Source organism: Arachis ipaensis, chromosome B3 (genome assembly GCF_059453495.1).
Source record: "Arachis ipaensis isolate K30076 ecotype BB chromosome B3, ASM5945349v1, whole genome shotgun sequence".
Classification (NCBI taxonomy): Eukaryota; Viridiplantae; Streptophyta; class Magnoliopsida; order Fabales; family Fabaceae; genus Arachis; species Arachis ipaensis.
The window spans coordinates 126,630,828-126,647,684 of NC_142438.1; the positions used below are offsets into that span (position 1 = coordinate 126,630,828).

A 16,857-nucleotide genomic window follows, 5' to 3' on the forward strand; every position below is an offset into this window, starting at 1 on the left:
TTGATGCTTTTTCTTGAGCTGATTCAATTTCAGAATGCTCAGAATAGGCTGTATGCTAGTAGTGAGTGGATTTTGTTCGAGTGCTAGTATGGAACATCTGTATTAATTCTCTCTAGTTTTAAAGATTTTGCTGATGAGGAATGTTGCGTATTAGGTAATAGCTGATCAGTTATGTTTACAAGTATGTGGAGTGTTATTCGTTGGTATCATGTTATCAGTCCAATAAAATTTCTTAGAGCTTTATTCCATATAGATAACTGAATTGACTTATGGTGATCTTTAGTGTAGATAATGTGTTAAATTTTTTAATATAAATATAAAATGGAGATCTTTTATAGGGAAACCAAATGATTTTCTCCATATTTTCATAATCGACAGGTAGAGGTTGAGAACATATGTTACAACTGGTCAAAGAAACCACAATATATGCAACATGTATGTATGTATATATATATGTACGTAGAAGTAAAAAGTTTAGGTATGTATAGGAAAAGAAGAATCAAGTTTGGTTTCTAAGCAGTGGGGTAAGAAGCTTGCATTGCTATGCCGCAAAGTCCTTCTGTGGCATCTACATCCCTTTGCATTCTGATATATCCTTCTTCGCCCCATTCAGTTCCCCATGAGTTCTTAACTAACCAATATTTTGTTCCATCGTCACTGACTCCATAACCCACAGCAGTGACACCATGATCTAACTCAGTTCCACAGCTTCCAGTGAAGACACCGCTTTTATAGAACTGGAAATCAGAGCCACTAGCATCAATGGCCACAGAAACAGGTTGATTAGCGACTGCATTTTTCAGTGCTTGCTCGTTGTTGGCGGGGACATCTTCGTAGCCAGTAATGGTAGCTGCATGGTTGGCTGATGCTTTTGTATTGCATTTTCCATCAACACCTTTATAAGGGTACTTGGCCTCAGTCGTTAGTCCACCATTTTGAATAATGAATTTGAATGCATCGTCCATTAGGCCACCCTCGCAACCTTGGTCGATACCTTTGGTGTCGCAATCCACAAGTTCTTGTTCGGATAAAGAAATCAAAGTTCCAGACTTCAGTTTGTTGATTCCCTCGGTTGCTGCAACAGCAGAAAATGCCCAGCAACATCCTACAAGACAAATTAAGTGTGAGTTATAAATTCAAAAGGAGGAAGAAGAGTCTGATGGGTCATTTTGTGAGATTGAATGAAATATTAGAAAACTTACCACATTGTTGTTGGTTCTTGATGGGAGTCACTGCTCCTTTTTGTCTCCAATCCACAGTGTTTGGTACTGCAGTGACATTTGCATACTTAAAAGTGGTCCCTTCAATTGAGGAACTCATGTGGCTCTTGAATCCATTTCTGGATGATGTGAACTCTTCATTTGTGAGGTCAGCAAATTGATTAATGCCTAGCTTGTAAGCTTTGTCGCCGGCGTTGTTAGAAGCTTCAATGTAGTTCACATTTTCCTTGAATATCTTGAATCGCTTCTCCCTTTCTTGGAGGTCTTTGTAGACTTTGCCGTAGCGAGCCATCCATTGCTCGTGCCTCTCATACATGCTCGCATCTTGTAGAGTGCGCGATGTGACTTGAAAAGCCAATAATGCCGAGCAGAAGATCAAAGCTAGAGTAATATGATGGAATTGGATGTTGGCAACCATGGTGATAATAGGAACAAGCAGTTCAAATTGCTTACTGAAATGTTAGAATGATGTTGTGCTACTATTGGAGATTGTATGAGGTATATATATTGGAAGGTTCATGTTGGGTCTAAGAATAAATATATTGTTGTTCCTACGTAGTTGAGAGAATTAGCTGAATAAGATATGACCCATGTTTTGGCCATAGTAGGTCAAGGCACTTGTGCCAAATTACTTGTCAAGGAAGGCCAAACCCAAATGCATATGTTAAAAAGTTGAATGGCAACTGTAGCTTATTTCGGGTAAATCACCATTTTAATTCTTGAAAATTGTAGGATCCTAAAAATTTTAATGTTTAGCATAAATCTTATTGACTCTTACTTTTTCCCTGCCCAAAATGGTTCTCGCTTCAAATTGATTGTCAGAAATCTTTTGGGTTTTGCAAGATATTTATTAACAAATCAAGGACCGCTGTTGTTAAAAATTAATTTTTCTTAAGAGTGAAAAACTGAAAATAGTTATTTAATCCTTCTTATACAATTAAATGATGGTTTTGTATTCTTTTTACTTATGGAAGGATGACAGTCTATCTGTCTATGTATTGGAGAAAGTTTTGTTTTTTTTTTTTGTTTTCTAAATTTTACTGGACAGAGCTTTTTATTCTTTAGTAATATTCATACTATATCCCTGCTTTGCATCTTATGTACCATGCCGCTTTGATTATTATCTTAAAAGAAAATTGATGGTTTGCCAAGAACATCAGGATTTATAAAAATTAATCCTTACGCGTACCATTTGATTAGAGATTTTATATTGACCAAATGAAATAGCAAAATGCCAAGGTTAACTTCAAAGAAGGCATAAAGTGATTATTGAGTATAGAATAACGACTGAGTGTACAGCAATACATCATATATAAAAGTACTGTATGTGTAGCAAAACTAAAGAGTAAATAACTAAATATTGCCCGATGTGATAAAAGTGTGTGCCTTATCTTCCATGGTTTTGGTAAATAAATAAACAATTCCGCTACGTTACCAACAATATTTCTGCCAACTTCTACGAATTCTTGTTTATAACTGTGTTTAAAGAAAATCTTTTTGTGGATGTGTCTAATAAAAATGTCTTTTTTATGACGGTATCTAATGTAAATATCTCTATATATATATATATATTTCTTAGATGTGTTTCATTATACATATGTTTAAAATATAAAAATTAATTATTATTGACAATAAATTGACAAATAATATATTAATACTCTATATTTTTTTATAAATAAATAAGTAAAGAAATTAGAGTACGGAATAACGTTTGCAGAACACCATATACTACTTTCACCGAATTTTTTATTGTCCGAATTTTTCACCAAAATAAATTTTACATTGTTTAAGTGTGACAAAAAATTATATAGGTACCGTAACCGTAATTATCATAATAATAGCCGCCAAGCAATATATATACCCCAGGTTTCTAGGAACGTTTTCTTATTCGTTGGAGTTTCGATCGAGATTTTGAGACTGTAATTGACTAATTTGTCCTCGTGATTAGTAGCTATTTCTTTTAATTGATTTAGTCTTTTCAAATAGTTAATTAAATTTTTTCAATTATTTTGAGTGATCTTATATTTTATCTTTGTGTGTTTGGTTCTAACAATGGCACGTGATGTTGTGTGAAGAAATCCGTAGATTTATGAACTCAATTTAATTATAGTGAAACAAATCTATATTAAAAAAAATTATTTTATAAAATTATTGCTTGTTTAGGATAGAAATTAAAACCAATATAATACTATTGTAGGACTAGAGAAGAGTAATGATTTGTCTGAAAAGCCTAGAAATCATTTATGTTTATGCCACATCCTTGTGGAGTAGAAGCGCTATCCATATAAAAAATCCTTGGAATGCTCGTCCAAATTGAGAGCAGTAAACGCGGCAACGAAATCTACTAAATATTGTGATTTGATTGGTTTTCTATTTTGATATCTGATGTTAAATTTGAGAAGCTTGACTGACAATTTTATAAATTGGTCATCTAGTTTTGATTCATTGAGAATTTGTGTGTTTGGATTATGCAAACGAGAGTTTTTATAAAATTGATTGTAAATTTAATTTTGATTAAAAGTAAATTTGGGTTAAAGTGATTTATATTTGATAATTTTTGTATCAAAATGAATTATAATAAAATAAATATTATTTGACTTATACCATTTAAAATTATTTTTAAATAAAAAATTACTAAAATAGATATCAATTTAAAAATTTTTTATATTATCTTATTATTTTAATTTAAATATTTAAATAGATTTTATTAGTTAATTTTATAATAAAATTAATATTTACTTAATAAAATAAAAATAACATATAAAAATAGATAAAATATATTTTTAAATAAAAATAAAAAAATATAAATTTTTAAATAAAAATATATATTTAATCAAATATGTTATATTTTTTAAGTATTAAATGTTATTTTAGTATTTTTTTACATGGTACTTTTATTCTAGTACTCTCAATAATCTTATTTTTAATATTAATTTGGAATTCAACGTTTATAATTTTATTATTATCTATGATTAATTTTTTATTTAATTTATCTTTTTTAATGGAAACATAATCTATATTATAAAAATTACACTAAAACATAGTATACGAGAATTACAATTATAAAAGAGAGTATTGAAAATAATAAAAAAAATAAATATTTACTTTATAGTGATCGAAACAAATCTAAAAGTTCTTAATGATCTTTTTATATAATATATTTTTAGTATTTTTAGTATGTTATAATTTTTTACTATTATTATTATTTACAGTTAATTTTTTATTTAATTTACTTTATCTAATAGAATCAATAAATCATATTATAAAAAGATAATAACAAACATAATACACAAAAATCACAATTATAAAAGTGTATAATGTCAAACAAACAGTTGAAAAAAAATAAAAATAATAAATAATAGAAAAATAGAGCTCATATAAATAGAAATAACAAGAATTTTATAAATAATACAATAACATATATAAAGGATAAAGTTGGTAAAAGGTAAATAAATGATTAGTATTTATGGCCAAAAGCCCGTTAAGAAAATGCAGAAGCTAAAAATAGTTGCTTCTTGTAAACATGGTTTTGGTAGCAAAATCACTTCTGTGTTCTAAGAGAAAAAAATTTGCCAAACCAAAAGTTGAAGCTTTCAAAAAATTTAAATGTGCTTCTTCCCTTCCAACGGGTTTCCCAAACACACCCAAAGGGTTGGAGGTGTGACTCTAGATATTAATGATATGACGCTGAAAATATGATTGGAGGCATCTAGCTGAGAATATCAAGGCTAAGGCGAGCTTCTCTATCTTTGGATAATGAAACTTGGCATGCTGCAGTGATTTGCTTACAAAATAAATAGATCTTTACAATTTTTCTCTTTCTATAACAAGAACAGAACTTATAGCCTAATCAGTAATAGATAGATAAAGATAAAGTTCCTCCCCATAATTAGTGTTCTTGAGTGAATATCTGGACTTATCTTCGGCTCCTCGAAGTTGTCTCCGAGATATTATCTTCAATGCCAAGCTTTAAGCTGGAAGGATCCGAGCTTTTCGTTCGAGGATATTCCACGTTGCAAATAGCGTGAGCACAGGAGAGTATACCTGCAAAGGCACTCTGATGCTTAAGTCAGTATTGTGTATTTCTTGTGTCTTGCTAGGATATGATGTCTTACCTTTTTTATAACCAAATATCAACCGTTACACTTTTTAATCATCATTTTCATTGAGTGGTATTGTTTGAATAAACGGCCAATTTATGACGTTAGAGACGATTTGTAACAGTTTGGCCCGAGTTACAGCTCATAAAGCCGATTTATACTTTCAGTGACGGCCGTATCATAGCCCCTAAGCTCGACCTGTTGTCATTTTGATGAAGCAGGTTGAGATTGTTAAAAACTAAGCTATAACTCGGCGGATGCATAAGGTGTGTAGCCCCCAAGCTTAAATGCTTCATAAAAATGAGAATAGGTGATGTGTGCACGTGGCAGAAAGAATAACGACTTAATTAATTACAACTCTTCCTTGAATGATGTGCACTTGACTTTTACGTTTACTGGGGGTGTTGGTAGCCGTCTGTCATTATTAGATCTGACGGTTAGGGTTTGTGCTTGGAACTGAAACAGTTTTTGCATGTTGGATTTATTGTGAACTGGAGGGGTTTCCCTCAATCTTTTCGTTATCTAAGCGTGTTAGAAAAATAAAATGAGCAAAAGAGGTACGCTATGTGTTTCTTACTTGTTTCTTCCCTTCAATTTTTTACTCTATTTTGGGGGAAATGGGGAATGATAAACTGAGAAAGGAACAACCTTTGGTGGAGGATGGCTCTTATAGCTGGGTTAGTGATGATGTAAAGATACGTGCGTCTTTGTTTGTAGAGACTGAGAGTGTTGGTGAGATTGACGTTAGTAAGATTGTCAGGAAAGGTTCTGGAATCTGTGTAGAGTTATTGCCGTGTCCTAGGTCAGATTGTGTTTTCAATAGAAAAAGTGATTTTGAGTTCTTTTTTATGTATAGTTGTGTGCTCGAGGAGTTGTATGTGAAACTGCCATTTACTGATTTCGAGTGTCCCGTTCTGAAGCAGTTAAACTATGCGCCTTCCCAGCTTCACCCAAATGGCTGGGCCTTCTTGAGGTGCTTTGAAAATCTGCTTGATTTTCTGGAATGCAAACCATCTTTGGAGCTGTTCTTTTCTTTGTTCCAGGCCAACGGGGTCTGGAAAAGGGGGTGGGTTAACTTAAACAATACCCTAGGGTTTGCCGTTTTCAAACTGTATAAGTCTTCTTTCAAAGACTTTAAGGAAATGTTCTTAAAGGTTAGGGCTGCTGAAGATTATTTTCCGTTCTATTTGGATGAAAACCTTGGAGAGAAATTTTCTTTGTTTTGGTCTTCCCAACCGAACCATATTTTGGGTCCCGAGCGTATTAGTGTGGAGAATGAGTGTATTATTGAGTTCTTAGTTGAGGCTATTCACGAAGTGAATTTATTTTTGGTGTTTGATCTTCTCCCTTGGGAGGATAATACGAATTCTGTGGTTGAGTACTTGAGTAAGTAACGTGGTTTCTTCATTTGATAGCAAAATTTTTTTTTAACATGTTCAGTGTTTGCTTGGAACAGGTGGGAAGTATCCGGATGTCTCTGCTTCAACCTTGAGAGCCCGATTTAAAAGTAAGAATTTGGAAAGAGAAGGTTCGTTGTCGAAGCTTGACAAAGTAGGTGTGGAAGGTGAGGTCAATCACCCTCGCCAAGGACGTAGGAAAGTTATTACTAGAAAGAGAAAGTCGGACGCTATTGATATATAAGATTCTGACAATTTTTCTGAAGGGGAAAAGGGGGTGCCCTTAGAAGAGCTCTCCAAATTTATTGAAAATCAAAGACGGTTTCACGATTTTACCGAAGGTGGAGAGAGTTCTTCTCTCTGGAGCAAGGATTGCCCCTACATGGTCATCACGGACGATATTGGTCAATTTGACGTGGATAAAGTTGTTGCGAAAGAGGTCAGTGATATTGCTATCGACCAGTTTATGCAGGTATAAGATTGTATATTTTTCTGTTGGCAATTATTTTTCTGAATTATGGACATTTTGTATTGTGTTATGTAATTGGGTTGCGGATTGCAAGCTTGGGGCATAGCCAAGAGGTTAGGCATAGGAAGTCCTTACTTTTGTCTGAGGGAGCTAATAAGTTAAATGAAGAGCTAGGGACCAAGAACAAAGTTATTGTCGAGCTTGAGACAAAGCTTTCGGAAAGGGAGAAGTAGTTTATTACCATGAAAGATAAGTATGAAAAAGAATCTGAGGTGTTGAAGAAGAAGAGTGCTGACCTTGCAAGTTTGCAGGAGCAGATGGTGGGAGTGACTGTAAAAATGAAGGAGCTGGAAAAGGCGAAGCAGACTGAGATTCTGGACGCCTTCATAGAGGGTTTTGAGCGGGATATTTTGCAAGCAAAGTTCTTGCTGCCAGATCAGGACTTGTCAAAAATGGATCCTGAAAAGATAGTCCGTGACGGGGTTTTGGTTGAGGATGAAGAAGAAGTTGCTGAGGCTGGTGCAGACAATCTGAACCAAGAAGTTTAATGGTTTACTTTGGTGCTTTTTGTATTTTGGCTTTTGGTCATATCTTAAACTTGTGTCAATATTTTGGTTTTGAAAGACAATTGTGGTTTTGATTTTAATTATGATGGTACTGTTTGGACTTCTTAATATTGTTGCAGTATGGATACTCACTGTATTAGTTGTTAGTGTGCGAATTGTGAGTATTTGTAAAAACACGGCATTGGAAAATATACCCCGGAGAGATATTTGTCGGGTTTGTAATTTTAGATCGTACAACGTAGTAGTCGGTTTTGAGATTTGATATCGTATGATAAGATTGTCGGTTTTCACCGAGTTTGTTAGAGGCATGCTAGGCCAATCCGATAATAAGTTTGATTGTGAAAAGTGAATGCACGACCAACCCTTAAGTAAAAAATGAAGTAAGAAGAAACCTTTATTTTTGAAAGGTGTAGGTAGGCAAGCCTCGTTAAAACCTCTCCAAGCAAAACCCGGCTTTCGGAAAAAATCTTGTGAGTAGGAAAAAGAGTACCTGCATGTCCCTGTCTTTTAACTGCAGTACAATTTTAGAGAAAAAACGTTCCATGTATTTGGTATAGCAATACCATCAAGTGTTTCTAAGCGATATGCCCCATTACCGAGCACCTCTTTGACGCGGAATGGACCTTCCCAATTTGTTGCCAGTTTTCCGTGGCTTGAAGGTTTTCTGGCTTGCTCGATTTTCCTTAGTACTAAGTCGTGGAGATGAAATGTTCTTGGTTGAAGCTTCTTGTTATATTGCCGAGCTATTCGTTGTTGCATAGCTCGGTGTGACGGTGTCGGATTGCCACTGAGAGTCGAACTTCTTCAATAGTATCAAGGTCGTGCCTCCTGGATTGGTTTGATGCTTCAATGTCGACCATTTGTGCTCGGATTGAGGATTGAGAGATCTCCACGGAGATCATTACTTCTGAGCCATACACCAATCTAAAAGGTGTTTCGCCAATTGTTGAATGTACAGTTGTGTTGTATCCCCATATTACTTTTGGAATTAGTTCGGACCAGAGGCCTTTTGCCTCGTCGAGCTTTTTCCTTAGTGCATGTAAGATAATCTTGTTTGCTGCTTCTGCTAATCCGTTCGTCTGTGGGTGTTCAACTGATGAAAAATATTGTTTGATTTTGAGATTCTGCAGGAAAGAAGTGAATTTGTTATCGGCAAACTGTCGACCATTATCAGTGAAAATGTGTCGAGGTATGCCGAACCGACAAATAATACTTTTCCAGAAAAAGGAGATCATTTGTTGAGATGTTATCTTTGCCAGTGGTTGTGCTTCTACCCATTTGGAAAAGTAATCAATTGCAACAATAAAAAATTTTAACTGGCGAGGAGCTAATGGGAAAGGGCCGAGAATATCAAGCCCCCATTGGTGAAAGGGCCAGGTTACCTCTGAACTGTGCAGAAGAACTTCTGCAGGCATATGTGTAATGGTTCCGTGCATTTGGCAATTTTGGTATATCTTAACTTTCTCGGCGCTATCCTTTTGTAGTGTCGGCCAATCGAAACCTGCACACAGTAGTTTTGAGGATAAGCTTCGGGCGTCAATGTGTGTGCCGTAAATACCTTCATGGGCCTCGGCGAGTGCGAGGTCAGCTTCGTTCCTGGAAAGACATTTCAACAAAGATCGAGAGAAACCTCGCCTATACAAACAGTTATCGTATATAACAAAGAAAGATGCACATCTCTTAAATTTCGTTATATTTGTGATACCTGCTGGGATGACCCCGGATTGTATATATTCTATATAAGGTTGTTGCCAGTCATCTTCCTGTGTTAAACTTAAAACCTCGGCTAAAGTTACACTGGGTGTAAGTGGTGTAGATTGGTATAGAGAGGAGGTGGGTGCCTGGGAGCTTGAAAGTTTAGACAAAATATCTACTCGATGATTATTTTCCCGAGGTATGTGATGTAACTCGAATTTATAGAATTTTGAAACTAACCCTTTCACAATATCAAGGTATTTTGCTAGTAAAGCATCTTTTACCTGGTAAATATTGTTTACTTGTTGGACGACAAGCAAAGAATCACAATATACCTTTAGTTCGGAGATGCTCAAACTGACTGCAAGCTTCAGGCCGGCGATTAATGCCTTAACTCGAATTGATTGTTGCTTGCCTGAATGACAAGTGCAAGGATTGTTCCAAAACAAAACCATTTCCATCCTTTAGAATGATTCCTGCTCCGCATCCTTAAGGGCTGGATGCTCCGTCAACATAGAGCGTCCACACAGCCGAGTTGTTTGTTGGATCTAGTTCAGTAAATTCAGCAAGGAAATCGGCAAGATATTGTGACTTGATTGATCCTCGGCTCTTATATCGAACATCGAACTCGGAGAGTTTGACCGACCATTTAATAAGTCGGCCAGCCATTTTGGGCTTATATAAAACTTGTCTTAAGGGTTGGTCAGTTCGCACATTGATTATATGACTTTGAAAGTAAAGTCGGAGACGACGAGCCGTAAAAATTAGTGACAGCGCTAGCTTTTCAATCTTCGAATACCAGAGTTTGGCGTTTTGTAGTGATTTACTAACAAAATAGATCGGTTGTTGTACCTTCTGTCTCTCTGTAACAAGCACGGAACTTACAACTCAGTCAGTAACAGACAGATATAAATAAAGCTCTTCCCCTGGAAGAGGTTTTTGTAAAATCGGAGGCTCTGAAATTGTTGTTTCTAGATTTAAAAAAGCTGCCTCACATTCTTCATTCCAAAGAAAATTGTTTTTCTTTTTAAGTGTTTGGAAAAAATGAAATGATTTAGATGCTAAAAATGGTAAAAATTTCGAGAGAGCGGCGAGTTTCCCTGTGAGACGTTGATGAGCGGATAATTTATACGCTTTTTGACATTGTTTTTAGTATGTTTTTAGTAGAATCTGGTTACTTTTAGGGATGTTTTCATATGGTTTTTATGTTAAATTCACATTTCTGGAATTTACTATGAGTTTGTGTTTTTTTCTGTGATTTCAGGTATTTTCTGGCTGAAATTGAGGAACTTGAGCAAAAATCAGATTTAGAGGTTGAAGAAGGACTGCTGATGCTGTTGGATTCTGACCTCCCTGTACTCAAAATAAATTTTCTGGAGCTACAGAACTCAAAATGGCGCGCTTCCAATTGAGTTGGAAAGTAGACATTCAGAGCTTTCCAGCAATATATAATAGTCCATACTTTGCCCAAGTTTAGATGACGCAAACTGGCGTTCAACGCCAGCTCTCTGCCCAATTCTGGCGTCCAGCGCCAGAAACAAGCTGCAAAGTGGAGTTCAACGCCCAAACTGGCACAAAAGCTTGCGTTCAACTCCAAGAATGACCTCTCCACGTGTAGACTTCAAGCTCAGCCCAAGCACACACCAAGTGGGCCCCGGAAGTAGATTTATGCATCAATTACTTACTTCTGTAAACCCTAGTAGCTAGTTTATTATAAATAGGACATTTTACTATTGTATTTGATATCTTTGGATGCCTGGTTCTTAGATCAGAGGGGCTGGCCATTCGGCCATGCCTGGACCTTTCACTTATGTATTTTCAACGATAGAGTTTCTGCACTCCATAGATTAAGGTGTGGAGCTCTGCTGTTCCTCAAAGATTAATGCAAAGTACTACTGTTTTCTATTCAATTCATCTTATTTCGCTTATAAGATATTTATTCGCACTTCAACCTGAATGTGATGAATGTGACAATCATCATCATTCCCTATGAACGCGTTCCTGACAACCACTTCCGTTCTACCTTCGACTGAATGAGTATCTCTTAGATCTCTTAATCAGAATCTTCGTGGTGTAAGATAGAATGATGGCGGCATTCAAGAGAATCCGGAAAGTCTAAACCTTATCTGTGGTATTCCGAGTAGGATTCAATGATTGAATGACTGTGACGAGCTTCAAACTCGCGAGTGCTGGGCGTAGTGACAGACGCAAAAGGAGGGTGAATCCTATTCCAGCATGATCGGGAACCTCAGATGATTAGCCGTACCGTGACAGGGCATCTTGGACCATTTTCACAAGAGGAGGGGATGTAGCCACTGACAACGGTGATGCCCTTGCATAAAGCCAGCCATGGAAAGGAGTAAGACTGATTGGATGAAGACAGCAGGAAAGCAGAGGTTCAGAGGAACGAATGCATCTCCATATGCTTATCTGAAATTCTCACCAATGATTTACATAAGTATTTCTATCCTTCTTTTATTATTTAATTTCGAAAACCCCATTACTATTTTATATCTGCCTGACTGAGATTTACAAGGTGACCATAGCTTGCTTCATACCAACAATCTCCGTGGGATTCGACCCTTACTCACGTAAGGTATTACTTGGACGACCCAGTGCACTTGCTGGTTAGTTATGCGAAGTTGTGAAGATATGTTTAGACCATGGTTCTGTGCATCCGTTTTTGGTGCCATTGCCAGGGAATCAATTTCGAACAACAATTCACAACCTGAGTAACGATTTCGCATACCAAGTTTTTGGCGCCGTTGCCGGGGATTGTTCGAGTTTGGACAACTGACGGTTCATCTTGTTGCTCAGATTAGGTAATTTTCTTTTTGTTTTCTTTTCAAAAAATTTTCAAAAATCTTTCAAAAAATTCTCCTTTGTTTTCGAAAAAAAAATTTTTTTCAAAAATATATTTTCCTTCAGAATTTTTAAAAATGAATTCTAGTGTTTCGTGAAGCATGCTAAAGCCTGGCTGGCTGTAAAGCCATGTCTAAATTCCTTTAGACTGAGGTTTTGGCTTAAAATTGAATGAATTACACTCATATTTTTACTAAAGCTTGGCTGGCTATTAAGCCATGCCTGACCCTTTGATTGGAGCTTTAGACTAAAGAGCATAAAATTCCTGGAATTCATATTAAAAATTTTGGAATCCTTATTTTTCTTTCTCAAAATGATTTTTGAAAAAAAAATAAAAAAAATACAAAAAAATCATAAAATAAAAAATATTTCATGTTTCTTGTTTGAGTCTTGAGTCAAGTTGAGAGTTTGGTGTCAATTGCATATTCATCTTGCATTTTTCGAAAAATTCATGCATTCATGGTGTTCTTCATGATCTTCAAGTTGTTCTTGGTAAGTCTTCTTGTTTGATCTTGATGTTTTCTTTTTTTGTGTCTTTTCTTGTTTTTCATATGCATTCTTGCATCCATAGAGTCTAAACATGAAAGATTTCTAAGTTTGGTGTCTTGCATGTTTTCTTTGCATTAAAAATTTTTCAAAAATGTGTTCTTGATGTTCATCATGATCTTCATAGTGTTCTCGGTGTTCATCTTGACATTCAAAGTATTCTTGCATGCATTCATTGTTTTGATCCATAACTTTCATGCATTGAGTCATTTTTCATGTTTCTTTCTCTCTCATCATAAAAAATTCAAAAAATCAAAAAAATATCTTCCCCTTTTTCTCTCTTAAAATTTCGAAAATTAGATTTGACTTTCTCAAAAATTTTTAAAATCTAGTTGTCTTTATGAGTCAAATCAAATTTTCAATTTAAAAATCTTATCTTTTCAAAATCTTTTTCAAAAATCAAATCTTTTTCATTTTTCTTAGTTATTTTCGAAAATTTTAAAAATATTTTTCAAAAAATCTTTTTCTTATCTTTATATCATAATTTTCGAAAATAACATCATCAATTAATGTTTTGATTCAAAAATTTCAAGTTTGTTACTTGCTTGTTAAGAAAGATTCAAACTTTAAGTTCTAGAATCATATCTTGTGATTTCTTGTGAATCAAATCATTAATTGTGATTTTAAAAATCAAATCTTTTTCAAAAACTAATTTCAATCATATCTTTTCAAAAATATCTTCTTATCTTATCCTTTTCAAAAATTTGATTTCAAAATATCTTTTCTAACTTCCTAACTTCTTATCTTTTCAAAATTTGTTTCAACTAACTAACTAACTTTTTGTTTGTTTCTTACCTTTTTCAAAACTACCTAACTAACTCTCTCTCTCTAATTTTCGAAAATATCTTCCCTCTTTTTCAAAATTTCTTTTTAATTAGACTAATTATTTTATTTTTTATTTGAATTTTCGAAAAATTACTAACTTTTTTTCAAAAAACTATTTTCGAAAATCATTAACTCTTTTTCAAAAATTATTTTCGAAAATCCTCTCCCTCTCTCATCTTATTCTATTTATTTATTCATCTACTAACATCTCTTCCTCACATCACTCACCAAATTCGAACCCCCTCTTCTATCTGTGTTCGAATTTTTTCTTCTTCTCTTCTTCTACTAACAATAAGGAACCTCTTTACTGTGACATAGAGGATTCCTCTTCTTTCCTTTTTCCCTTCTCTTTCTTATGAGCAGGAACAAGAAAAAAGGCATTTTTGTTGAAGCTGATCCAGAACCTGAAAGGACTCTGAAGAGGAAACTAAGAGAAGCTAAATTACAACAATCCAGAGATAACCTTATTGAAAATTTTGAACAAGTAAAGGAGATGGCAGCCGAACCCAACAACAATAATGCAAGGAGAATGCTTGGTGACTTTACTGCACCTAATTCCAATTTACATGGAAGAAGCATCTCCATTCCTGCCATTGGAGCAAACAACTTTGAGCTGAAACCTCAGCTAGTTTCTCTGATGCAGCAGAACTGCAAGTTTCATGGACTTGCATCTGAAGATCCTTTTCAGTTCTTAACTGAATTCTTGCAGATCTGTGATACTGTTAAGACTAATGGAGTAGATCCTAAAGTCTACAGGCTCATGCTTTTCCCTTTTGCTGTAAGAGACAGAGCTAGAGTGTGGTTGGACTCTCAACCCAAAGACAGCCTGAACTCTTGGGATAAGCTGGTCACGGCTTTCTTAGCCAAGTTCTTTCCTCCTCAAAAGCTGAGCAAGCTTAGAGTGGATGTTCAGACCTTCAGACAGAAAGAAGGTGAATCCCTCTATGAAGCTTGGGAAAGATACAAGCAGCTGACCAAAAAGTGTCCATCTGACATGCTTTCAGAATAGACCATCCTGGATATATTCTATGATGGTTTATCTGAGCTATCAAAGATGTCATTGGATACTTCTGCAGGTGGATCCATTCACCTAAAGAAAACGCCTGCAGAAGCTCAAGAACTCATTGACATGGTTGCTAATAACCAGTTCATGTACACTTCTGAGAGGAATCCTGTGAGTAATGGACGCCTATGAAGAAGGGAGTTCTTGAAATTGATACTCTGAATGCCATATTGGCTCAGAATAAAATATTGACTCAGCAAGTCAATATGATTTCTCAGAGTCTGAATGGAATGCAAGCTGCATCCAATAGTACTCAAGAGGCTTCTTATGAAGAAGAAGCTTATGATCCTGAGAACCCTGCAATAGCAGAAGTAAATTACATGGGTGAACCATATGGAAACACCTATAATCCATCATGGAGAAATCATCCAAATCTCTCATGGAAGGATCAAAGGCCTCAACAAGGCTTTAATAATGGTGGAAGAAACAGGTTTAGCAATAGCAAGCCTTTTCCATCATCCACTCAGCAACAGACAGAGAATTATGAGCAGAATCCATCTAGCTTAGCAAATTTAGTCTCTGATCTATCTAAGGCCACTGTGAGTTTCATGAATGAAACAAGGTCTTCCATTAGAAATTTGGAAGCACAAGTGGGCCAGCTGAGTAAAAGGATCACTGAAATCCCTCCTAGTACTCTCCCAAGCAATACAGAAGAGAATCCAAAAGGAGAGTGCAAGGCCATTGAATTAATTACCATGGCCGAACCCACAAGAGAGGAGAAGGACGTGAATCCCAAGGAGGAAGACCTCCTGGGACGTCCAGTGATTAATAAGGAGCTTCCCTCTAAGGAACCCAAGGAATCTGAGACTCATCTAGAGACCATAGAGATTTCATTGAACCTCCTTATGCCATTCATGAGCTCTGATGAGTATTCCTCTTCTGAAGAAAATGAGGATGTTACCGAAGAGCAAGCTGCCAAGTTCCTTGGTGCAATCATGAAGCTAAATGCCAAATTATTTGGTATTGAGACTTGGGAAGATGAACCTCCCTTGTTCACCAATGAACTAAGTGATCTGGATCAACTGACATTGCCTCAGAAGAAACAGGATCCTGGAAAGTTCATAATACCTTGTACCATAGGCACCATGATCTTTAAGGCTCTGTGTGACCTTGGTTCAGGAATAAACCTCATGCCCCTCTCTGTAATAGAGAAACTGGGAATCTATGGGGTGCAAGCTGCTAAAATCTCATTAGAGATGGCAGGCAATTCAAGAAAACAGGCTTATGGACAAGTAGAGGACGTGTTAGTAAAGGTTGAAGGCCTTTACATCCCTGCTGATTTCATAGTCCTGGATACTGGAAAGGAAGAGGATGAATCCATCATCCTAGGAAGACCTTTCCTAGCCACAACAAGAGCTGTGATTGATGTGGATAGAGGAGAATTGATCCTTCAATTAAATAAGGACAACCTTGTGTTTACAACTCAAGGATCTCTCTCTGCATCCATGGAGAGGAAGCAGAAAAAGCTTCTCTCAAAGCAGAGTCAACCAAAGCCCCCACAGTCAAACTCTAAGTTTGGTGTTGGGAGGCCACAACCAAACTCTAAGTTTGGTGTCAAACCCCCATATCCAAACTCTAAGTTTGGTGTTGGGAGGTCTCAACAAAGCTCTGCACATCTGTGAGGCTCCATGAGAGCCCACTGTCAAGCTATTGACATTAAAGAAACGCTTGTTGGGAGGCAACCCAATGTTTATTTATCTAATTTTATTTTTGTTTTTCATGTTTTCTTAGGTTCATGATCATGTGGAGTCACAAAATAAACGAAAAATTTAGAAACAGAATCAAAAACAGCAGAAGAAAAATCACACCCTGGAGGAAGCACCTGCCTGGCGTTCAACGCCAGAACAGAGCATGGTTCTGGCGCTGAACGCCCAAAATGGGCAGTATCTGGGCGCTGAACACTCAAAATGGGCAGCATCTGGGCGCTGAACGCCAGAAATGCACCCTGGAGAAGAGTTGGCGCTGAACGCCCAGAACAAGCATGGTTCTGGCGTTCAACGCCAGAAATGGGCAACAAATGGGCGTTGAACGCCCAAAATGGGCACCAACCTGGCGTTGAACGCCCAGAGTTGTGTGCAAGGGCATTTTACATGCCTAATTTGGTGCAAGGTTGT

General features: G+C 36.2%; 1 protein-coding gene across 2 annotated transcripts; it reads right to left on the minus strand.

Annotated features, from left to right (window-relative positions):
* Positions 1–512: 512 nt before the first annotated feature.
* Positions 513–1,638, minus strand: LOC107630981 (senescence-specific cysteine protease SAG39-like). Of its 2 annotated transcripts, none has more exons than XM_016334277.3 (2): positions 1,203–1,638; positions 513–1,105 (listed from the first exon to the last, which is right to left on the minus strand). In XM_016334277.3, exons 1-2 carry the CDS (start codon positions 1,636–1,638, stop codon positions 513–515), a joined length of 1,029 nt encoding a protein of 342 aa, XP_016189763.1. The 2 variants fall into 2 exon arrangements, with proteins under 2 accessions (XP_016189763.1, XP_088365197.1); XM_088509071.1 differs by having other exon boundaries at positions 513–1,126; positions 1,170–1,638.
* Positions 1,639–16,857: the final 15,219 nt, after the last annotated feature.

What these genes read in the sequence shown, in the direction of transcription:
- LOC107630981 (XM_088509071.1), bottom strand. Translation starts at nt 1,638, where the DNA reads ATGGTTGCCAACATCCAATTCCATCATATTACTCTAGCTTTGATCTTC. An exon ending in TATTTCATTCAATCTCACAA is followed by an intron (nt 1,127 to 1,169) that starts AATGACCCATCA and finishes GAATTTATAACT; the next exon opens with CACACTTAATTTGTCTTGTA.